We start from the raw sequence: 24,630 nt of genomic DNA, 5'->3' as shown, positions 1-24,630 counted from the left end.
AAGCCGTCTATGGTCATTTGGGACTATGGCGACTTTACCTTACCTTTATCAAAGGTGCACAGCCACTGAACTGCCCCCTCCTTGGTGTTGAGGTTTCAATAGCTACCGATTGGAACAGGAACGGCCACTTAATGGGCTTCCACCGGCAATGTTCTTCCCCAGGTTCCACCGGCAACTAACCCCACAGCTACATTTCAGACGTTTTGTTAGAACTGAAGAGAGACAATCAACTCAAAATGTTAAATCTGTTTCTCCACATACTCTGAATATTTTTCTGCATATTCTCAACTGGAATTCTAGTGACCAAGAATCATGATCCCTAAATTGATGATGTCAGCCAGAGGTGGCTGGTTCTCCCCTACCCGGCGGGGCGGGGGGTCCCGGCGGGATGGAGTGGCGTGAACCACTCCGGCGTCGGGCCGCCCCAAAGGTGCGGACGTCTTCGCACCTTTAGGGGCCAAGCCCTCACCTTGAGGGGCTAGGCCCACGCCGGAGTGGTTTGCGCTCCGCCGGCTGACGGGAAAGGCCTATTGTGCCACGCCAACCGGGACCGAAAGGTCTTCGCCGGGCGACGCAAGCACGGGAGCGTCAGTGGCTGCTGACGTCATCCCCGCGCATGCGCAGGGGAGGGGGTCTCTTCCGCCTCTGCCATAGTGAAGACCGTGGCGAAGGAGGAAGAAAAAGAGTGCCCTCACGGCACAGGCCCGCCCGCGGATCGGTGGGCCCCGATCGCGGGCCAGCCCACCGTGGGGGCACCCCCCGGGGCCAGATCGCCCCAGGACCCCGGAGCCCGCCTGCGCTGCCTTGTCCCGCCGTTCAAAAGGTGGCTTAATCCACGCTGGCGGGACAGGCATTCCAGAAGTGGGACTTCGGCCCATCGCGGGCCGGAGAATCGGCGGGGGTGGGCCCGCCGACCGGTGCGGTTCCCGCCCCCGCCGACCGGCGCAGCGCGATTCCTGCCCTCGCCGAATCTCTGGTGGTGGAGACTTCGGGACGCGGCGAGGGCGGGATTCATGCCAGGCCCTGGCGATTCTCCGACCTGGCGTGGGGTCAGAGAATCCCGCCCAATGTCAGAATGGTGGGTAGTGCTTTTTCCTGAGGTTAGCTACTGAGGAAGGGCAAAATAGAGGGAACTTCATTGTGCATCTAACTCCCCTGCACCTGGCAAAGAGTGTTTGATGCATTCCTCAGCAGTAAATCCCTTATCTTGCTGAGCATGGAGTTCACATGGAAAACAAATCCATAAAATAATCTCAATCATGTCCTCTTTCAATGTAAATGCCCCCCCCCCCCTCCCCCAGTGATTTACATTTAAAACCCTGTCCTCATAAAATCTGAAGATACGGGATATTCCTTGTTCTTTTCAGAACCTGCATCAATTTATTTTTGAAAGTATCCAATAATGCCAAATAAATATTACCATGTTCAAAATGTGGCCTCACCAGTGATACTAATGCAGGATAGATTATAAAGCTATTAATAATGTTATAATTTCTCTCATAGCCTGAAAACCTACTGTACTACGACTCTGATGAAAACTCCAAGATTATGATCAGTGACTTTGGCCTTTCTAAGATTTTGGATTCGGGTGTGATGTCTACAGCATGTGGTACACCTGGCTATGTGGGTAAGTGTGGCTGTTTTATCAATTTAATTACTTTATGAACAGACAGTAAATCTTCAGGAGTTGTGAATAGGCTGCCGCGATACCTAATTATGTAAGAACAGTTCATTGCTGACTCTGAGGGCTTCATCACTCACCAATCTTTACTGAATGTAGTAAATGTAATGGATTTCTTCTGTAATCATTTTTTTTCTCAGGAATTGAGTCACCTTTAGGAAGAAAAAAGATTGCATGAAAGCAATGTTTCATCGTGTCCTGAGATAATTTCAAGGTGCTTTACAATCAATGAGTTACTTGGAAGTGTAGTTATTGTTATGTAGGCAAATGTTTACATGACATAAATGGATGGCTGAGGCTATGTTTATTCAGTATTATAAGGCACTTGGAAGGCCAGTTAGCTCAGTTGGCTGGATGGCTAGTGTGTGGATCACATTAATGGTAACACGACAGCGTTCGATCCTTTTTCCAGCTCAGGTAGATTTGGTGTCGTCTTCCTCGCCCCTACCATTGTAAAAAAATATCATGGCACTTTATCATGGTTTGGCAAATAATCACCAAGGACCTGTCTTTGGGCAGAGAAATCAAAAAGAAGAAGATGAGCCTCTTCTGTATGTGAACAATGTCTCTTTCCTATGTAGTCAGATCACCTGCACTGTGACCCCTGTCCTCTGATTAGCTGAACTGATGTAAGTGTGACCTGCTGTCAGTTGAACCAATTGATATTTATAGCAATTACATCTGAGTGGTAGGGGGTTCATTTAAAATCTAGGATATCATAACTAAATGTTTGTGACACAAATCTAATGGAACAGTCCATGTAATGGGTGACACAACACCAACAATCTGGGTTTAGAATTCTGCTGTTGGGATGACAAAGTCAGATTTACCAATGTAAATGCTGAGAGCTTGCGTTGTGGAATCTACCTTGTCCAATATAAACATGGTTTTAGATCCAAGATAGATGAGCTTGTGTAGTTTTAATGCAGTTCCTAGTAAATTGTCCATAATTCAGCACAGATTAGTAGTCTATACCAGGCCAAAGAGCCTGGCAGCTGGTGCTGTTTTGAAGCGCTCTACTTACCACTGTTATGGGCCAGGGTTTAGAGAACCATCTGAAGAATTTATCATAGAATTTACAGTGCAGAAGGAGGCCATTCGGCCCATCAAGTCTGCACCGGCTCTTTGAAAGAGCACCCTACCCAAGGGCCCCAAAGTGTATCATGGAGTTCACCTGACCCACAACTTTTAATAGATTGTGGTATGGGGAACACACGGCCCACTCGACAGGTGTGGTACAGCAGAAATGGAAAAGTATTTTTTAAAGCAAAACAATATTTATTCTATGAACTCAAGTTAACCTTTTTAAAACATACAGTGAACATCTTAGCAACCATTAATTCAAATACAACCCCCAAAGAATACAACACTAAGTAATCCTTACTTTCCTTTTAACATCCATAAGACTTAAAAACACCTTTAACAGCAGCACATCAGGTTTAAATTCACTACTGAGAGCATTTACCACTTTGAAGACCCCAAATGAACATTCATAAGCTTGCAGAGATTCATACACACCCTGCTGTGATTTCAGCTTCCCCAAAATTCAAATGAACCCAAACCCACCCTGCAGCAAAAAGCCTAAAGCGAAAGTAAAAAGCTGACAGACAGCCCATCTCCGCCCACTCTCTGACATCACTGCATTAATAAGCACCCATTTCTTAAAGGTACACTCACTACAGATATTTATAGACACACCCATTTATAAACTCCCATTTCTTAAAGGTACTCTCACATGACACCACACACTCACTGCCACCAGGATGTCTCAGAGAAGACCTGCCCCCCCGAGGTTGGGAGTCCGAGGTGTACCCACAGATCCACGCCAGTGAGGAGCGAAGGGACACACTCATCCCCCGTGTGTGCCGCAGACTGAAGCCTGCCCTCTTGAACAGTGCCAGGAGGTGGTGGCAGAGGCAGTCAGCACTGGCAGTCTCACCAGGATTAGACAGCTGATGATCCGGAGGGGTGGGGGTCACTCGTAGGCTGCTGCCCTGAGAGAGGCAGAGACCCAGGGAGGGTTGCAAAGGCTGCAGTACAGTTGTCCTCTGTTTGGGGTAAGTCCTGCAGATCCCCTGCTTCATCTGCGCTTCTGAGGAGTGCCAACACCTGGTGGGCTCTTGATTTAACTTGTCAATGCCCATCCACTTGATGATACAGGTGGGATATGAGTGTGCAGCGGGATGGTCTGGGTGGGCTCCCAGATGACCAGAGGCCTTCTGAGCATTTAAAGGACACAGGCAGCATTCAGCAGTGTGAGCAGCCAGGAGCCTGTAAGTAGCATCAAAGGGGTGCGTTTCAGGGCAGCACAGTGGCGCAGTGGTTAGCACTGCTGTCTCACAGCGCTGAGGTCCCAGGTTCGATCCCGGCTCTGGGTCACTGTCCGTGTGGAGCTTGCACATTCTCCCCGTATTTGTGTGGGTTTCACCCCCACAACCCAAAGATGTGCAGGGTAGGTGGATTGGCCATGCTAAATTGCCCCTTAATTGGAAAAAATTAATTGGGTACGCTAAATTTATATTAAAAAAATTCAAAGGGGTGCATTTAAAAGACAGACTGCAGCAATGGTGGTCTGATGCAGGCAACCCTGATCCTGAGGGGAACACGTCAAGTCCTCAGACTTGGCACCAAGTCACTACCCTCTACTGCCCCCAGCACGGCAGCCATCCCCTAGCAAACCCAACAATTCTCAATGGTTTTTCAGTGTTTTATTAGCTTCCTGCTCCGCCTCCACAGCCATGGCACCCAGTCCATGTTTGTAAATACTTGTAGTAATTCACGCCTGCATCATGTCCGTCTGAGAGGAGCGGAGCATCGCGGAAGGGTGGAGCATACTGTCCAACCCGCTAAGCACATTTAAATGCCAGCAAATGCCAGTTTTGCATGCTGGCATGAGGCACAAACCTCGTTATTGCCACCAGCTAGGCACCCGAATTAGCGCCGGACACGGACCACGATTTTGGCCAGATGCCTGATTCTCCGCCCGATCGTGGTTTGTGTTTGTGGCGTGGCCATGCGGAGAATTTCACCCGAGGTGTTAATGTGCACATTGTTGCTCTTATTAGCCTTAGTTTTATTAGCTCTAATTATGTCACCTTTGCTCACGAGTCGCCAGGTATCTTTCTGATACCGCCACGTGATTCAAGCTCTAGTTATGATTAATAAGACAGCACACCGCTTAGTAAGATTGAAATCAACGGTCATTTATTATGTACAGCAATAAATACTTACACAATAATCCTACTTTCTATATCACTACCTACCACTACTGGCCAATACTTAACTTTTGGGAATGGCCCACCAGGTCAGGGAAACGAATGGTTTATCGAATTGAGTCCGGCCTGCGGGATTCAAAAGGCTGATACAGGTCGATGGCTAGGAGTCTCTACCGGATAGCGATCGCTGGAGTCAAACTTACGGTTTCTTGTTGATGGTCCTTGCGAAGGTTGCGAGCAGGAGAAGAAGGGAGAGAAGGGTCGATCTGAACTTGGCCCCTATTTTTATAGGGCCCAGGGGCTTCCCGCCTCTCGGGGCGGACCTTGATCCTGAGTCCCAAGTGATTGGACTTGTTCCCAATCACTGGGTTCGATATGCTCCAATAATAGGGCGATTCCTTGATCGGGGGTGGTCGTTCACCTGTCTTTGACTCGGCCACAGCTGGCGCCGAGAGGTCTGGCCCGGCATTCAATTGCTAATATGTTTCAATTGTTACCGGGGATAGCCGATTAAACTGCAGACGTCTGTGTTGATGTGCTGCTAATGGTTGCAGGTATCGATCTGGGCCGACTTCCCTAGAGCCGAATACGCTATTCTGTCTGCAGCTGTCCGTTTGTGCCCTGTTGGCTGCTTTTCCCATCAGCCTTTTAGGTTAGCCATTTTATATCGGGTTTTGGCCAAATTAATCGGGAATCAGCCATTTTAGGTGGCTACAACATTATCTCTTTGAACTTGTGTCTATTGGATATCTGCAAAGTTTTATATTGCTATCTAATATCATAATAATCAAACATACCTAAAACAAACACTGTAGCCAATGACATGAGTTCAGTGTGTCTTTTTACCTTGCCCATGCTCACGGAATGGTGCCCCTCCAGCTATATAACCAATTGTCTCACCCTCTTTCTGATGGAGACAGATGTCTATGGACTATGGTGAACTACTAACTTACTTGCATTGATAAGAAATCTATACTGTTTGTTTCAGTTGAAGCAACTCTTCAAAAAAATTAATACATTTTATCTCTTTCAAGCCCCTGAAGTTCTTCGCCAAAAACCATATGACAAAGCAGTTGACTGCTGGTCCATTGGAGTAATTGCATACATTCTGTAAGTATCTGAATATATGCAAAGAATTTTTATCTGATATCCTTTAGCAAAAACTTTGTGCACCATAGAGAAATCAGCCATCCTATCAGCTGGCCTTTGAAATGTCCCATTGAAAATAAATCTCGTATACAACTGGTTTTGAAGCCATGAAGAGTCTGAATTTTCAAGTCAATACAATTACCACTGGTAGCAATGTTGAAACTAAATATCTTCCCTGACACCTTTCTTAAGCTAAACCAAACCCCTGTTTTATATACTGTACAAATGATTGACTCATCAACTACTTGCTGAATATACTTTAAAAGGATGCAGTCCATGTCCAAATACAGCAAGACGTGGATAATATCCAGGCTTGGGCTGACAAGCAGCAAGTCACATTAGTGCTGCACAAGTGACAGGCAATGACCATCTCTAACAAGAGAAGATCTAACCATCTCCCTTGACATTCAATAACCTTACCATCGCTGAATCCCCCACTGTCAACATTCTGGAGATTAGCATTGACCAGAAACTGAACTGGACTAGCCATATAAATACTGTGGCTACCAGAGCAGGTCAAAGGCTAGGAATCCTGAGGTGTCCACCATCTACAAAGCACAAGTCAGGAGTGTAATGGAGTACTCTCCACTTGCCTGGATGAGTTCAACTCCAACGACACTCAAGAAGCTCAACACCATCTAGGACAAAGCAGTCCACTTGATTGCTACCCCTTCTACATTCTCTCCCTCCATCATGGACAAACAGTGGTAGCTATGTGTATAATTTACAAGGTGCACTGCAGCATCTCACCAAGCTTCCTTAGGCAGCACCTTCCAACCTCATGACCACTACCATCTTGAAGGCGAAGAACACAGATACCAGCGAACACCAGCACCTGGAAGCTCCCCTCCAAGTCACACACAATCATAACCGGGAAATATATCGCTGGTCCTTCACTGTCACCGGATCAAAAACCTGGAACTCCCTCCCTAACAGAAATGTGGATGTACCTACACCTCAGGAACTGCAGCAGTTCAAGAAGACACCTCACCACCACATTCTCAAGGGAAACTAGGGATGGGCAATAAATGCTGGCCTAATGATCAATGCCCACATCCCATGACCAAAAGTTTTTTAACAAACCCTAATTGATTAAAAATAAGATGAAAGCCACATTCCAACGACTTGTGATCAGTCAAAGATGACTGCACATTTGTATTAATGTACTTTCTACATTCTAAAACCATTGATATGGAGACAACCAGTCTGCAAAGCTGCACCAGGAATCTTGATGGAATATAAATGGGGACCATTTCCTATCCCATAAGCAAAGCATCAAGACAATCGTTAGGGTACCCAACAGGGTGGTTACAAACCATTAGACGTAATCACTTTGTCAATGGGACCCTGGCTAAGAAAGGAATCCCCAGTCATGATCTAACCAACGTATAACTGGAATATACCAGCTATGAACATATTTGGGTTACTGGGCAGAAGGAAAGAGAGAGTCAGTCAGTCCTTTGCATGTTTAAGCACCTGTTTTCTCTGAAGACCATGACAAGCAACTGAGATACTGAAACAGCAAGACCCCAAGTGTTCCCTCTCTCTCCACACAACTTGCAAGTTTTGAACCCTGTCTGCTGATTTTGATTATCCATGTGCCAGAGACATAGATTTTTAAAAGAACTCAATCCCACAGCTGCTACCTTCAGGAGAATAGATAAATTGTCTTTCTAGGTCTTTGAACTGCCTCGGTGCTGACCCAGAAGGACAACCAAGTTCAACCTGATGCCAGAAAAGTCACCAACCTTCAAGAACCCTATATCCCTTTAGCTTAACTTTACTGGACTTCAAATAATGTATTTGTGCGTGTGTACGTGTGTGTGAAAGTCAGAGAATTTTTAAAAATGTTTTCCTAGACTGGGTTCAGTACGATAAAAATGATCCTCTTTTGTTTTCAAAGAACTCGAGGAAACATGCCTGTTGTGTCTTTTGTGGTCACAGCAAGAATGCAGTTGAATACTCACTCAATTGGCAAGCAAATTCTTTGGTAAAGAGGGGAGCCATTATGACCCCTCCTCACCTGATCATAGCAAAACGTAAAGGTGACCCAGGAGACCTTTAGTTCTTTTAAAAGTTCTTTTGAACTTGAAAGTAATGTTTTTAACAGATGGTTTCATAAAACATTGTTCCAGTTCCAGCCAAGGTGAAAACAAGCCTCAATCACCTCCTTCAGATAGAGTCAACACAATTCTGCAAACCGAGAGCCACATTCACGTCAGAGATTTCAATTTGGAATTATATTGAATGTCTAGGTGTGAAATCTATGCTGCTTTTATGTAGAAATTTCTATAACCAGTCCTATAATATACATGCATGGCATCGACAGCCTTCTGGTTAGTTGCACAAACAAAAACTAGCAAGATACTCACAAAGAAGAAATTCACTTAATGCAAGTTTGCCGGGGCATGGAATTGATGTAGATTGAGTTGTAAGGTAATACAGTGTGACACTGAGATACCTATTCAGAAAATGGGCATAAACTTGGGCTCGGGTGTGGAGGAAGCGATAGGAGGGGCCATTTTAAGAAAACATGTCCGAAAGGACTGCGGCGCTGAGGACCCGGGTTCGAATCCCGGCCCTGGGTCACTGTCCGTGTGGAGTTTGCACATTCTCCCTATGTCTGCGTGTATTTCACCCCCACAACCCAAAGATGTGCAGGTTAGGTGGATTGGCTATGCTAAATTGCATCTTAATTGGAAAAAAAAATAATTGGGTACTCTAAATTTAAAAAAAAAGGGATTGAAACTGTAATAGCGTGCTTGGACCCTATGGGGGTGGGAATGATTATCTTTCCCATGGTCCTTGCAGAGTACAAGCTTCTACGCTATTAACTTTTGTATTAACGGCCAGCCAGTAAAGAACCAACCAGAATAGGAACCGGGTAGGGATATGCTGGCCAGTGGATATATCGTATTATAAATAAAGCTATGTTTCTTTATTTTACTTGGAGTGGACTCCCTGTGTCCTTATTAAATAAACCACTGGAAATAAAATTGGGCTGAGTGTAAAACAGGCACCTCATCCGATCCTATCAGTTTCCTGTGGGTGGGGCAGGGTGGGGAATGGTGTTTGGTTATAATTCCTCTCCTGGACTTTGAACCATTGAACAGTTTCTTTCCTAACATAGCAGATAGCTGACAGTACATTTTGGTCACAACATAGAAGATTGAAACTAACAATTTTGTTTTATTTTTACAGGTTATGTGGTTATCCTCCTTTCTATGAAGAGACTGAGTGTAAACTGTTTGATCGAATTTTAAAGGCTGACTATAAATTTGACTCTCCATTCTGGGATGATATTTCTGAGCATGGTGTGTGAGCACCACAAGTAAAGGGTGTATATATCTTAATATATTGAATGACTGTGACGTCTTATCCCATTAGCGAAGATATTTTGAATGGGGCTGTAAAGATGAAGATTGAAAGTTTTCCACAGTGTGTTTATCCTGGCAGTCCCATAGTTTCAGGATTTAAACCTTTATTTAAATAATTTCATCGTCATACATTTGCATGTTGTGGAACCTTATAGTGCCTGACATTTTACATTGACTGTGCTCTCCTGTCCCCGTGAATATTTTACTGTATTGTTAAACAGCTTTAATAGTGCTGCCAGCGGCTTGGGAGAGCAAACTGTGTGAATACCATTTCTCCATCAATACCCCAGAGGCCTCTAAATGTTCACCTTGTGAGCCTATTCAAGACAGGGGTCGACATATTTTTAGATGGTCATGGGGATCAAAGGATATGTGGAAGGTGGAGACGAGGTAGAAAATTGGCCGTGATCTTACTAAATGTCGGAACAGCCACAAGGAATCATGTGGCTGACTCCAGCTCCTATTTCTTTGGCTCTCATGCTCGTCAACTGGTCTTCATTTAAACCAGATGTTTAGAGGGCTTGTTATTTTGCGCATGCGGGCACCATGGCCAGCTAGTTGATATGATGCGACCATTAACAGTGGGGAAACCCTGCCCCTAATGCAGCATATTCACATGGCACAGGAGGCTGGTTAACAGCAGGTGGAAAGATGCTGCAGAAATCTGGTCTAAAAATGACCAGTAAATTTATCTTAATGTTGCCACTGGAAGCACACAACTTTCGTACTGAAAGATGCTGTTGTAAAACAATCTAAAAATGACTATGAACTGTCTGCGAATCCCATGTGTGTTGTTCGAGGTTCTTCAGACACATGCATGCAACAAGATCAAAACACCAGAAGAACACATCAGCCCTTCAGAAGTATTTCCTATTTCAAACATAATTTGGGGAATTTGACCACCTCATGTTTAGACAATATTTCAATGTATCTATTATAATATGATCTCTTCTGGACAAGTTAAAAACTCTGATAGCAGAGTGGACAGAAACAGGTGAAGCAGGATTTATTGTGGTGGAACTGACAGTTTCTTTGGGAATGGGAAGGAGATGTTATGCTCCTTCAGAGGGAGCTCTGTTGGGAAATTCAGTTCAAGAAAAACTCAATTCCTGAAGAAGGATGAATCATTTTTTACACTTCGGAAATATGACCATAAGCAACCCGAGTACAATCCCTTAGCAATTAATTAATGGGGGGAAACTTCCGATTCAATGCTCTTATTCTTGTCTTTAAAATGCTTGAAAAAACACAACTTGCTGAATTAAGTGTAACTGGGCTTTTAACACATGCTAAAATCATAATTACTCATGGACACCCTCATTGGTCCTGAAAAGCTAATTCCATTTTTGTGGAATGTTAAATTGAAGCACTAAAGTCAAAAATTCAAAACATTTTTAACATTTAAAAAAAAGTTTGTTTATGACATTTTAGCTTTTTTCTTAATATAATCATAATTATTTATTTCACTATCCATAATTTGAGATTAAAAATGAAGGATAATTAGTGCTTTTAACTTCCTGGCTTTCGGTCTGTCAGATTACTTCAATGTGATTGGCTGCTTGCTTGCTGCTGAACACTTTTGAGATACTTTTGACGAGGCATCAAATGTAAGTTGCCATCAGGAAAGTGGAAATTCAAGCCACAAAAATTGAAGTGAAAGTCCTTTTAAAACTATTTGTCCAGAGTAAGCGCTCACCTTCAACGGAGGAGTGCAGTGTGTTGGACATATTATCCAAGTCACTGCACTGATTTACTTAGTAATTGTGCAATTTGCTGAACTGAAATGCACTGAAAAATATCCATATATTATAAAGGGGCTAGAGTCTCACTAAAATTTGTCAACGTTTGTAAAAAAACGTTTTTGCAATAAATATGAAATTCCTGTTCACCCTGTAGAATATGTGTAAGTGAAATGTTATTTGCTGATAAAGGAATCATATTTTAATCAGGACATTTATTTAATCTCTTAACTAGTTTGGTCTGAATGACCTCAATATGATTTACACTGCAGTTGCACCTTTTTCTTTAAAGGAGTATGTGTGTGTTTCTGAGCTTTAGAGGAAGATAGGCAGTAATTTCCTTGGCCTGTCCATTTCCATGCCCATTGTTCAGGCTCTTTTGTTATAATAAAAATCAAACTGCTTATGATCAGATTTCTCAAGTGTGGCAACTTGTTCGAAAATGATCCATCTTTGTTCAAGAATTGAGTTTTTCTTAAACTGACGTTCCAATACATTGGTGGAATGTATTGAAATACAACAAAATACTGGCAGTAACCTTTATTATTGTTCTCCGAGTATATAAAACGATGCTGTCTTATTACCAACTGCATTGTTTCTCATTTCTCTTTCCTCATTTTCAAAACCAGCAAAAGCGTTTATCAGGCACATGCTTGAGAAGGACCCAACAAAGCGCTTCACTTGTGAGCAGGCACTACGACACCCCTGGTAAACTATTATAAGCATAATGGCTTTGAATCTGTGTGAACTGTTTTAATGTCACTAAAAGGAAAATGAGAAAAAGTCCAAAGATGTGCAAATGTGGTGGATTGCCATGCTAAATTGCCCTTTAGTGTCCAGGGTCGTACCTGCGTGGCATTGCCTGGGCGGCACTGCCAGGCTGGTAATGTCATGGTGTCCAGGTGGCATTTGGGGTACCAAAGTCCACTCTGCCCAGAGCCCGATCACCCACGGGCCTCCGGACCCCACCACCACCACCAAGTGCCGGTACGCCTGGTCCACATTTGTGGAAACCAGTGCTAAATGGTGCCCATTCAGGGTCTCCAAGCAAGGCCATTACGTCCTGGACGCTGGGTAAATCTGACGTAGACATATTCGACTGAGACTAACTGCTCACTTGAATATGCAAATCTGTGTCCCTGACCTCAGTGGGCGGGATCCAGATCACGACACCTCGCCAGATCTCGTGAGATCACACGAGGCGTGACGAGGCCTCTCGCGAGATTCACCGCCCCCGAGTCGGGCTTGGCGAGGCCGATCTCTGTACGTTCACGCCGGCGGTATTCTCCGGCCCCGCTGCCGTGTATGGAGTTTTGGCTCAGCGCCAAATTCTCCGTTCTCACTGGCAGCGATGGCGGGGGCGAACTCGGATCCGAGAACCTACCTGCTGAACTTGTTTTCTCTTTGCCGCGTGACAGGATTGCAGAGAACACCACTCCACTACAGGATATCTGTCATCCTGTCGGCATTCAGATTACCAAGAATTTTGCAAGAAGTAAATGGAAGGTGAGTCCAAGTGGAATGTATTTCATAACTGTTGTTAAACCTGTCAGTGCATTGATCTTGATAATTTAGTTACACAACATTATTGCGTGCATTATTACATACACATTTTTACAAGTGCTCTATCCCTTTGAACCTGTGCATTTCAGAAAATATTAGAATTTTTTTTATTTTGCTCAGTTTGGATTAGCTCAGTTGGCTGGACAGCTGGTTCATGATGCAGAGCGAGGCCAACAACATGGGTTCAATTCCTGTACCGGCTGAGCTTATTCATGAAGGCTCCGCCTTCTCAACCTTGCCCCCTCACCTGAGCTGTGGTGATCCTCAGGTTAAATCACCACCAGTCACAGGGAGAGCAGCCAATGGTCATCTCGGACCACGGCAAATTTATTTTATTGGTGAAGCAACAGTTGGAAATGGAAATGGCAATTTTAGATACTTTAAAAAAGCAGTACTTTAAAATCAAGACTACAAGGATGATTTTTTACCACTGTTGTATTTAAAGAAAATGATTTGAAAAGAGAATCAATTAATTCATGTTCATAATGGTAAGTGATTGAGCATGCCCACGCCCATCCCCTTGATGATAATGCTGGTGTATGAGGGTTTCCAGAGGGGTTGCCAGGGTGGGCTCCCACATCACCAGAGGCTCTCTGAGCATCTACAGGACACAGTGAGCAGTCAGCTGTGGGAAAAGCCAGGGGCCTGTAAGTAGTACCAAAGGGGTGCATTTAAACCACATACTACAGCAATGAGTCTCAGCCTGGCCACGCCAATCACGAGGGGGGACCTCCCCAAGTCCACGGACCATGCACCAAGCCATTCCCTGCTGCTCCCCCCAGCCCAGGCAGCCCCCCTCAGCAAGCCCAACAGGTTTTGATAGTTTTAAAGAGTTTTCTTTACCCTCTCTCCCCCCTCCACCAGCTTTGATGCCCAGGCCCCACTTGTGGATACTTGCACCAATCAGCGCCCGCATGACTTCTGCCTGAGAGGATGGAGTGTCCAACCCACTAATGAGACTTTTATCCATGCAAATGAAGGTTTTGCATGGGCCCACTGGTGTGAGGGTGCAAATTTCACTAATGCTGCCAGTGGGGGACTGGAGCATGGCGTTGGAATCGGCGGCGGGTGCAAATTGCGATTATTTTCCATTGCCCGCTATTCTCGCTGATCGCAAGTCTCGCTGCCAGTGGCGGGAAGTGGAGAATTCAGCCCCTATCTTTTTTTAAATGTTGTAATCAATTTAGCATTAATCACCACTCTGAAAAAACATTTATCAGGCAGTTAACCCTTGGAATGACGATGTTTATTCCAATCAGTCTGAAAATGAAAAAGTTTGTATTCACTCGGAATTTCCACAGAGCTCCTCCCACCATCATAACTTTGCCTGTAAAACCCCCATTTACATGTCGAATCTAGACGATCAACAGAGTTCCGGCGATGTTATGTTCTGAAAAAGTTCCTGACTACAGATTTCAATGTCTGTTATGCACCCATTCCTTTCAAACACTGATTGGCGACAATGCCTCTCTTCGAGAAGGCCCACTGAATTGTGCCCTCTGGCACTTTACTTGTCAGGCCTTTCCCGGGATCAAGGGCCCCGAGGGAAGAAGTCCCACTCACTAAGAGTTGCTCGCCAACCCGAGGCCGACAGTTCTATTTAATAGTTGCACCACTGGGGAGCTGGTGGTTGTTTCCAATCAGACGCCCACCCACAGCCTAGGATTCTTTGTTGGATCGCAGGCCACTGGTGAGTGAAAGGAGGGATGGGGGAGATGGGAGGCGTGTCAATAACAAGGGCAGGGGTGTGATTCTCATTATCCCCAAACTCCCCAATGCTGAGTCTCTCAATCATGCACTAAGTGCCTTTGGAACCCATTGGGAGTCTGCAAGCTACCCCGCACATGTTTGCTTGTCATGCTCCTTGCATGGTGAGCTTCCTGCTCACCACTGGGTTAGTACCGCAGCAGGATGAGGCCCTCAAATGGACATTCCCATCATAAATTTAATTGGGGTAGAGTTGGGAAAGCAACCACTCTCCCTTCTGAATAAATGCCCCAAATCACCAAACATGCCATGGGGTAGGGCATTAAATTCTGCTCAGTATCAACTGTTTTTGTGAGACATAAAGTGTGGTGTAAATGCATTTTTTGTTTAGAAGAGTTGTTTCAGTCAAAGATCCCTCATTACAATTTCAATTACGCAGTTGATATCATTCAGTCAATAAAGTGTGTGGGACGTTCTGGCCGTTCATGCTGAAGGATCTTTGGAACCCTTTGGGAGCCTGCAAGCAACCTATCGTGGGTTTTGCGGCAGCCGGGGCTGTGTTCAACGGGAAACCCTGTTGACAACGGCAGGATGAAAGAATATGTTACAGAGGGGGAGGAAACTTTCTCCCAGTATTTCAGAAGAAGATTACTTTTAAGATTCGATCATATTTTGCATGTCTTCCATTCAAAAAAAAATTATTCCTTCAGTTTGGTAGAAGAACTGTTTTGTTTGGGTATTAATGTGCCTCTACATTTTTCAAACTCAGGGTCGTGACCCGCGGATGGGTCACGGGCAGGTGTCAGGAGGGTTGGGGAGCGATCGGTTGTGACCTTCCTGATTGCGGGACCAAGTCTCCAATGGCCGCGACTGGTTGTTATGATTACCGGCCGTGGGCAGACCTGGTTGGTTGCGGTGTTTTAGGGGGCGGATGGCGCGAGGCTGGGCTGTGTGCTGATCACCGCGCACGTGCCAGGAATGGGGGGACGGACTGATGCTGATGGGCGTCCACGTTGACGCGCGATGCTAACAGTGGTGGCCCCAGCTTGGAGCTCTGCTGTAGTGCACGTCCTCTGCGTGCTGCTAGGCTCACCCCCCACCACCTGGTGGTTAAGCTGGCGCAACATCTGCTTGCACTCCCACAACAGGAAGTACTTGTCGGGAAGTGGCCAGCAGTCAGTGACTGGGTGGATGCAGCTACTGGACAATGAGAGGAAAGCCAGGCCAGGTTTGTCAGCCAGGAATATCGATCAAATGAGGCCCGTCAATACGGCTGAGACATGTGAACACTGGAAGTAGCCGACACAGTCATCACTTTGTGTCGCCACTCTCTGGAAACCAGGAAGTAAGTGCTTTTGGTGAGAATGGAGAAGGAGATGACTTGGATGTTTGGATAGTGCAATGCAATGGAACCAATAAGAAATATTGTGACATTGTATGTGTTCGACAAGTTACTTCATCTTGTCTAAAGTCACAAGGTAAAAATCAAGATTGTACTTTATTCTGTACTTGTTTAAATTTCTAAAGAGATGGGAATATATTGAAAACAAAGTTTATGTGTTAATGTAAGGATGCATACGTTCGACAGAAATTGTTCAATTTTCAGTACTAAAAGTCGTAAACTTGGAAAAATCAGGTATTGGAAATAAAGTTTCAAAGTCGAAATAAAAGAAAGCTGGCCGCGACGGACCTTTAAATATGAACAATGGAGTTGTTCCGCCAGAAGCAGCGGCAGAGAAAAGGTCACGTGCCCGGCATGTGCACTGACACCAGTTGCCCTGTACACCTGCGCTTTGGGCGCAAAATCATAGAGGAACGATTCCTCCATTTTGTAGCTGCCAGCAAGCAACAGGACTTGCATTAATACTGTGTGAAGAACTGAAGATGGATTATTTTGTAATAAGGAAGAGAGGGCCAGAGTACAAACAGGCCAGGATCTCACAATTGAATCTGCTGGAGAGATCAACGGCAGGACAAAGCAGTGCTGGTGAGAGCTGTATCCAAAGCTCCAGGGCCTCTGGTTAACAAACAATTAAGAAGAAACTGAAATCGGGATTAAAGCTGTAGAAAGATGATTTCTTGAGCTTTTTCTTTAAGCGTACCAATGCAAATCAGGATGCAAAGCCCATGTGTGTTATATACAGGGAAGTACTGACAAATGAAAGTTTAAAATCATCAAATCTTCAAAGGCATTTGGAGACTAAACATGGGAGTTCGAGGACAAACCTCTTGATTTTTTTCAAAGGATGCAGCGTGAACTTAAATCGTCAGCTGATGTCCTTAGCAGAAATGTAACACTGAATGATGAAGCAAGTGAGTTTGTGAGGACCAAGCAGGCTCACCTGCTGCATTAAAGGTAAGTGATAATGGTATGTCACGAAGGTCGGCTGGCATGGGTCGCTAAGGTCGGCCGGCATGGGTCACGATGTTGGCCAGCATGGGTCCCGAATGTCCACTCGTTGCTAAAAGTGAGTCCCGGGAAAAAGAGTTTGAAAAACACTGCTCCACAGGACATACGGTAAATTGAGTATAAGTGTGAGAAAAAATATTAATGGAATTCTCTCAGTTATATTGTATATAACTTTTCACAGTAACTTCATTGCAGTGTTAATGCAAGCCTACTTGTGACAGTAATAAAGATTATTAAATATGTTAGCATTGCGTCACTGGTGACCATTTTCTTTCCAGGTTTGTCTGATCTTTCTTAGGAGTACCTCAAACAGTCTCTATTTTTGTATGTTGTGACTTATTTGATCTCTTTTTCCCCATAGCAAATAATCAACACTGTATTAATAGTGAAACACATGAAGCAGTTGCAATTATCACAGGCAAGCGGTTGCAGTTCTTCCCAGGGTGACTCCAAACGGTCATGTTTACAGGTTTCTGAGAACCTGTCAAAGTATTCAGCTTCAAACCTTTTAACATTGGGACCAGCAACATTGGGACCGGCACTATTGGGACCGGCACCATTGGAACCAACAATGTTGGGACCAGCAACATTGAGGCCAGCAACATTGGGACCGGCGACATTGGGGCCAGCAACATTGGGACCGGCACTATTGGGACCGGCACCGTTGGAACCAGCAATGTTGGAACCAGCAATGTTGGGACCAGCAACGTTGGGACCAGCAACGTTGGGACCGGCAACATTGGGGCCGGCGACATTGGGGCCGGCGACATTGGGACCGGCACTATTGGGACCGGCACCGTTGGAACCAGCAATGTTGGGACCAGCAACATTGGGGCCGGCGACATTGGGACAGGCGACATTGAGGCCAAACAAAATTGTCAATCAAAGTACTGCATCAAACTGTGTTACAATGGAACCTCCTCACCAAAAGACTAGTGAAAGCGCATTAGTCTGTGCAGCGTCAGGTGTAAAAAAAAGCAATGGAACATCTAAACAGGACATGGCTGTTAGCTGTGCAGTAAATGATAATGCACGCATCGGGATTACTGTGAGGGGAACGCAGTCAGATGTTTCTAACATCACAACCAAAGCTCGTCCACCGAGTAAAATCAATGGTCACTGCCAGTAAGTAGCAAATGTTTCACACTTACCGTTCTGGCTTTATTTTTTGAGCACAGACATGTATATGATAATGGGACACCACTCTGAGGCCAAAGCTCCATCCTCTACTTTGCCCATTTGCTGAATGGAGTTATTTGTCCTGAGGGAGTTTCTTGGTTCTGCCCAGTGCCCCCCCCCCCCCCCTCCATACTGGGCAGGGTAAATGAAAGGGAGCTTTCTCCAGGTGTTATCTATGATTGCCAGTAGCAGAAACCTGGGACTGGTCATACACTTATTCCCTTGTTTGCAGAAAGCCCACGACTTGCTGATAAAATGGCAGAAAAATAAAGGGATTTCTCATCTTGAATAAATACAACATTTATTATTTTACTCACTATGCTGCCTCTCCAAAGATCTAGATCCTGTACTTGATCAGGAACATTTGATGCTGACCCCAAATGTCAGATGCATTATTTTTAATAACCCCACCTTGCCAAACACTCGAAAACTACGACATAGATATTTAGGAAACGCTTCAACTATATTTTAATCTTGCAGATAGCATGCACTTCGTGGAAGTGTCATACTCACTCCCTGCAATAATTTTCCAGCTTTTTAAAAAAAACCTCTGATAATGAAACAACATGGCCGAATTCTCTGGCCGTTGGGATTCCCTTTTCCCGACGGCAGCCCACCCTCGTCCGGGGGTTTCCTGGCGGCACGGGACGGCTTCAATGGGAAATCCCATTGACAAGTGGCGGGAAGAGAGAATCCCGCCACCAGCGAATGGTGCCCCGCCGATAAACACAGGGCTGGGGGGTCGGAGAATCCAGCCCCACTCGTCTGACTCAAAAAAAAATCAATTAGCCTGTCCACGGTTTTAAATAGTAATGGTTTTAAATATGTAACATAAAAACAGAAAGTAGTCAAGTTGACTGCTGACTTTGTCTTGCTAATAGATGTCCATGTATTCATGTGGCTAATGGATCAGGTGATCGTTAAATTTAGATTTACATTCACAATTACATGAACAAAATGTAATGATTCTTAGTTGGATTGAAGAGATTAAGTGGAGTAAGTAATGGAGTTAATGACATCTAGTGGCAGAATATCAATACTGCACTAACTATTTCTTTATTGTGTTGAAAGGGACAGTTTTAATCAGGTTAGAATGTCGCCACTCATTTGACACATGGGCACAGGTAATACTCAAAAAGACAACCTACTTGGGTTCAGATATGTTGAGTAAGGATCAAAATCAAACAAAAGCAACGGTGCTTAAGAGCTCATATCAAGGGCAGGATTCTCCGTTTGGGAGACTGTTCTCAAGCCCGAGCAGAATTGCACCTGACCCCCAGAGACCCTCTAAATAAGGAGACCCTCACAGAGACCCCTCAAATAGAGAGAATCCTCCCACAGAGACCCCCCTCATAGAATCATATAATGCCTACCAGAGGGAGGCCATTCAGCCCATCGTGTCTGCACCTACCCTCTGAAAGAATACCCTACCTAGGCATTTCCCTACACTATCCCCGTAAACCCACCTAACCTGCACATCTTTGGACACTAACGGGAAATTTTAGCATGGCCAATTGACCTAACCTGCACATCTTTGAACAGTGGGAGGAAACTGGAGCACCCGGAGGAAGTCCACATAGATACGGTGAGAATGGGCAAACTGCACACAGACAGTCACCCAAGGCTGGAATTGAACCTGGGTCCCTGGCATTGTGACGCAGCAGTGCTAACCACTGTGCCACCATGCCACCCTAAATGAACAGAAGCCCCACAGATGTCCCCTAAATAAGGAGACCTGCACAGAGACCCCTACATAAGGGCACCCCCATCAGATACCCCTTAAAAAAGACCCCCCACCTCCCACAGAGACCGGTAAATAAAGAGACCCCAACAGAGAACCCTAAATAAAGAGGCCTCACCAAAGAGACCCCCTAAATAAAGAGACCCTCCCCCACAGAGACACACTAAATAAGGAGACCTCCCCACAGACCCCCTAGAATAGAGACCCCTGTCAGGATGACCCCAAGAAAGGGAGCCATCTGTAACAAAGCCCCCAAAGAAGAGAGAGACCTCTGTCAGTATGCCTCCCAGCAGAGAGCCCCCTGTCTGGAAGCCAGAGAGCAGTCCAGGCAGAGGCAGAGAAAAGAATCGCTGCTTTAACACTGACCTGGGCAATACACCCGTTGGCTCAGGCAGAGGAAGCAGCACTTGTCAATTCCTGGAAAGACAAAGCCAGTCAGCTGTGTTTAACCCCTCAGATCTTTGATCTGCAAGCCATTCATTCATTTCTCTTTGATAATGATTTTACTATGCTGTGATTGACAGCTTCCACACACCCCACCTGACAGCATTGTTCCATCCATCTCCCTTCAGGGTTGAGTCACTTTGAAGTAATCAGCTGAGAAATGAACCGCAATGTTTATGAACATCAAGCTTTGATTGACTGCTCCTGGACCACTTCAGACAGAGTTAAGTGCTATTAGTTTCTAGCTGACCACAAAGTTGCACAACCATGAAGGGAGATGATTGGAAAGCACTTAATTCTGTTGAAGTGGTCCAGGAGCTGTCAATCAAAACTTGATGTTTTATTCATGAAAAAAATAATCATTAGTTTGTTACAAAATACTGATGCAATTCTCAAAGGATCATTACAATAATCAGAATGCAGTGGCAGAGAAACGCTTTAGTACAGACTCATTGCAGAAGGATTGAAAATACTTGGGGTATGCTTTATCCATTGTCTCCAAATTCTGTCCAAAGTTTGAGATGGAGTGTGAAGCATGTCTGATTTAAATGTTGAATAGTGGGTCTCTTTTTGTTTTCAACCAAAATCCACTTCTTTCATCCTCTTGACAGATCAACATCACATCCAAAAATGATATCAAGGAAACGGCATAACATAAAGACCAGTGTGTGCTTCATTATGTAACATGCTAGGCTGTCTTCATGCATCTGTAAGTGGCTAAAGTTGTGATGTGAAGTTGAACTTAATAGTGAAACTGTGATAAGTAAGGGAAATCATATAAGTTTTTGTGACAAAAAAATGAAGGACATTTTAAATCAGAAAGTGAAGGGTCAAGGATAGCACTTCGTATATTTGACACCATTTGATAGGCTCAAATTTGAATATCAGTTCTGTCTCATATTCTTATTCATATTTCGTATGAGGGAGGCTTTATCAATTAATTCATCTTGTCTGGGTGGTGGTGGCAGCGAATCTTGATATTAATATTGATATTAAAACCAAGTACAGATTTATATATGGGAAGTTGCAGGGGGAGGGAGGGAGAGGAGATTGCAGGGGGGTTGTGGGAGGAGTTGGGGTGCAGTTGTGCGGGGCTGGGGAGTACTTTCTTCCTCAGCAAAGACTAAGAAAAAAATGACATTGTCTGGGGAAGCAATTCAACCTCTTTATTTCCTCTCAAAGAGTTACTTTCTTTTATTGCCATACTAAAGTCACCTGGTCAATGTTATTCAGCCCCCATATTGATTCCCATTTCCTGATGACCTAGGGAGTTGAATTTCCATGAGCTTTGTGCTGTTTCTGCCCATCTTCTGCCAAACAGGTGAACCCCACCGAGATTCATCCGCCATCTTCTTATTAGTGGATGTGGCCTGATTGCCCCACTTTGTTGGAATACTTTACATTCACAACATGAAGAAATGCCTTGAATGCAAACAAAAGTGTATTAAGAATATTAACCCTGCTTTGTATTTTGTCGATATAATGATACCAAGATTTGTGTAATGAACATTGTGCAGTATAACAATTATTGACAACACCTGTAAGTTGACCCTGTTTTTAAGATCCATTAAGAAAACAATGATGCCAATGGAATTATATATCTGTAATTCAGCTCTTCTGTTGTTCAATAGTCGACTACTTTTGCACCTTAACTTAAATTAAGTGCTTTAACGTGCTTTAATAGCGTTACATTATATGATCCTACCACCTTTTATCTATACTGGTATAATGTATATATGGGTGTCGGCTCTGTTAGTGAGGACCTAGCATCAGAAAATACAAAATCATTTGGTACTAATGTCCAATCTTATGGTGTGCTAACTGTTGGAGTTCTTCTAACCAAATAATACCGTTTATACTAGGTGGAACAAGCAGATGTTCAATAATTTCTGATTTTCATGGAGAGAAAACAATTGCAAACACGTTACCATAAAAGAAGATGTTTCATAGATGCGAGAAAGGAGATGTGCAACAACGTTCTCGGGGTTCACCTTCTGGTTGGTGCTCCTCATTAAGTTGGACATTGCTGAAGGTTCAGGACAAATGAAGGAAAGCTATTGAAATAGGGCATTCCATTAAATAAGTACACACAATCGAATTGGACTAGGTTGAGTAACGCCAAAGTTGCAATTTCATGTAAAATCTTCCTCAAATATTCAAGTTCTGTTTAATTTGTTGTGTTAAATGTGTTTTACTGGGTAATGTCACTACAGTACCAGTGTGGCTTTGGATCTAGGCAATGTTCTTTCAACGGCAAAGAAAGTACAATTATTCAACATGTCTAACATGCATTTTTAAAAATTAAGTAATAAAATAGTAGGTTTATGTAACATTCTCTATGATTGAAAAGCATTCACAATGAGATTCAGTCAGACATGGTTCACTAATGTTCGTGAGGGAAGGAAATCTGCCATCCTTGCCTGGTCTGGCTTACATGTGATTCCAGATCCACAGCAATGTGGTTGACATTTAAATGCTCCCTAAAGGGTAATTAGGGATGGGCAATAAATGCTGATCCAGCCAGGAACACCCACACCCCACAAAATCATTATTTTTTCAAAAATTGCGATCCAAAGCTATTGGCTTCCGGTAGCTGCACTGTTGCTTCACATCCCGGCTTGGGTCACTGTCTGTGTGGAGCCTTCACATTCTCCCTGTGTCTGCACCCGGGTTTGCTCCGGGTACTCCAGTTTCCTCCCACAAGTCCCAAAAGGCATGATGTTAGGCAATTTGGACATTCTGAATTCTCCCCGTGTACCCGAACAGGCATCTGAATGTGGCGACTAGGGGCTTTTCACAGTAACTTCATTGCCGTGTTGATGTAAGCCTACTTGTGGCAATAAAGATTATTATTATTATTATTAGGTATCAAAGAAACTTAGCATTACTCACTTGCTGGATTGCTCAAATTTACAACTGTGTGGGGCCTCGCGCTATGTCACCATGCAAACATTTTAATGAATTGCAAATATGATGAAATGCTGTCATTTCTATACACATTTATTGTACTTAAATTGTTTTATATAATCACATTGTATAATAGTTGTAAAATTTGTGGAGCGTAAATTTAAAAAAAATATATATTTATTAAAATTTTTAACACAACTTTTCACCCTTACAAACCCCCCCCCCCCCCCGTAGCAAATAGAAAGAAACCGCACATAGCAAGACATAAACATGGTAAAACAATATGTTACAGAACTTTGTACATTGGATTCCTCCCGTACATGTCAGTTTTCCAGATCCTTCATGTATTTTCTTGCTCAAATACCCCCCAGACAAACCCCCCTTCCCCCTCCCTCCCCCCCCCCCCACGCAAGACATCCCCCTCCCCCATTCCCCCCCCTGGGTTGCTGCTGCTGACCGACCTTCATCTAACGCTCCGCGAGATAGTCTAGGAACGGTTGCCACCGCCTATAGAACCCCTGCGCAGACCCTCTCAAGGCAAACTTTATCCTCTCTAACTTGATAAACCCTGCCATATCGTTTATCCAGGCCTCCACGCTGGGGGGCTTCGCCTCCTTCCACATTAGCAAGATCCTTCGCCGGGCTACAAGGGACGCAAAGGCCAGAATGCCGGCCTCTTTCGCCTCCTGCACTCCCGGCTCGTCCACTACACCAAATATTGCTAGCCCCCAGCTTGGCTTGACCCGGACTTTCATCACCTTAGATATTGTTCCCGCCACTCCCCTCCAGAACCCCTCCAGTGCCGGGCATGACCAAAACATATGGACATGGTTTGCCGGGCTTCCTGAGCACCTTCCACATCTGTCCTCTACCCCAAAGAACCTACTCAACCTCGCCCCCGTCATGTGCGCTCTATGAACCACCTTAAACTGTATCAGGCTAAGCCTGGCACACAAAGAAGAGGAATTAACCCTACTTAGGGATCAGCCCATAGCCCCTCCTCAATCTCCTCCCCTCCTCCCATTTACCCTTCAGCTCCTCTACCAACGCCTCCCCCTCTTTCATCTCCTGGTATATCGCCGACACCTTGCCCTCTCCGACCCATACACCCGCGATCACCCTGTCTTGAATTTCCTGTGCCGGGAGCAACGGGAATTCTCTCACCTGTCGCCTCACAACCGCCCTCACCTGCATGTATCTGAAAGCATTTCCCGGGGGTAGCCCAAACTTCTCCTCCAGTGCCCCTAGGCTCGCAAACGTCCCATCAATGAACAGGTCCCCCATTCTTCTAATATGGGTCCTGCTCCACTCTTGGGAGCAGACCTCCATTGTCCACTACGATATTCTTGGCCTCAAACGACACCCGCTTCCCCACCAATATTGCCACCCCTCTGTTCTTTGCATCCAGCCCCGAATGGAATACCTGTCCTACCCATCCCTTTCTTAACCTGACCTGATCCGCCACCTTCAAATGTGTCTCCTGGAGCATGACCATGTCTGCCTTCAGTCCCTCCCTCA

At 44.7% G+C, this 24,630-nt stretch overlaps 1 protein-coding gene across 3 annotated transcripts in view; it reads left to right on the top strand.

The window, feature by feature from the left end:
- The window catches only part of LOC140393800 (calcium/calmodulin-dependent protein kinase type 1D-like), a 42,141-nt gene extending 18,881 nt beyond the window's left edge, over nucleotides 1–23,260 (top strand). For 2 of the 3 annotated variants that reach the window (XM_072480246.1, XM_072480247.1), the window contains exons 6-13: nucleotides 1,504–1,627; nucleotides 5,931–6,006; nucleotides 9,247–9,359; nucleotides 11,791–11,869; nucleotides 12,580–12,667; nucleotides 17,203–17,966; nucleotides 20,817–20,914; nucleotides 22,068–23,260. In XM_072480246.1, coding sequence (XP_072336347.1) covers nucleotides 1,504–1,627; nucleotides 5,931–6,006; nucleotides 9,247–9,359; nucleotides 11,791–11,869; nucleotides 12,580–12,667; nucleotides 17,203–17,966; nucleotides 20,817–20,889 — 1,317 coding nt within the window. In that variant the 3' untranslated portion in view covers nucleotides 20,890–20,914; nucleotides 22,068–23,260. The remainder of the gene's footprint in view (nucleotides 1–1,503; nucleotides 1,628–5,930; nucleotides 6,007–9,246; nucleotides 9,360–11,790; nucleotides 11,870–12,579; nucleotides 12,668–17,202; nucleotides 17,967–20,816; nucleotides 20,915–22,067) is intronic. The other variant, XR_011935731.1, reaches the window with a different exon arrangement.
- Nucleotides 23,261–24,630: the final 1,370 nt, after the last annotated feature.

Source organism: Scyliorhinus torazame, chromosome 17 (genome assembly GCF_047496885.1).
Source record: "Scyliorhinus torazame isolate Kashiwa2021f chromosome 17, sScyTor2.1, whole genome shotgun sequence".
NCBI classification, from domain to species: Eukaryota; Metazoa; Chordata; class Chondrichthyes; order Carcharhiniformes; family Scyliorhinidae; genus Scyliorhinus; species Scyliorhinus torazame.
This window is presented reverse-complemented; position numbering and strand designations above follow the sequence as displayed.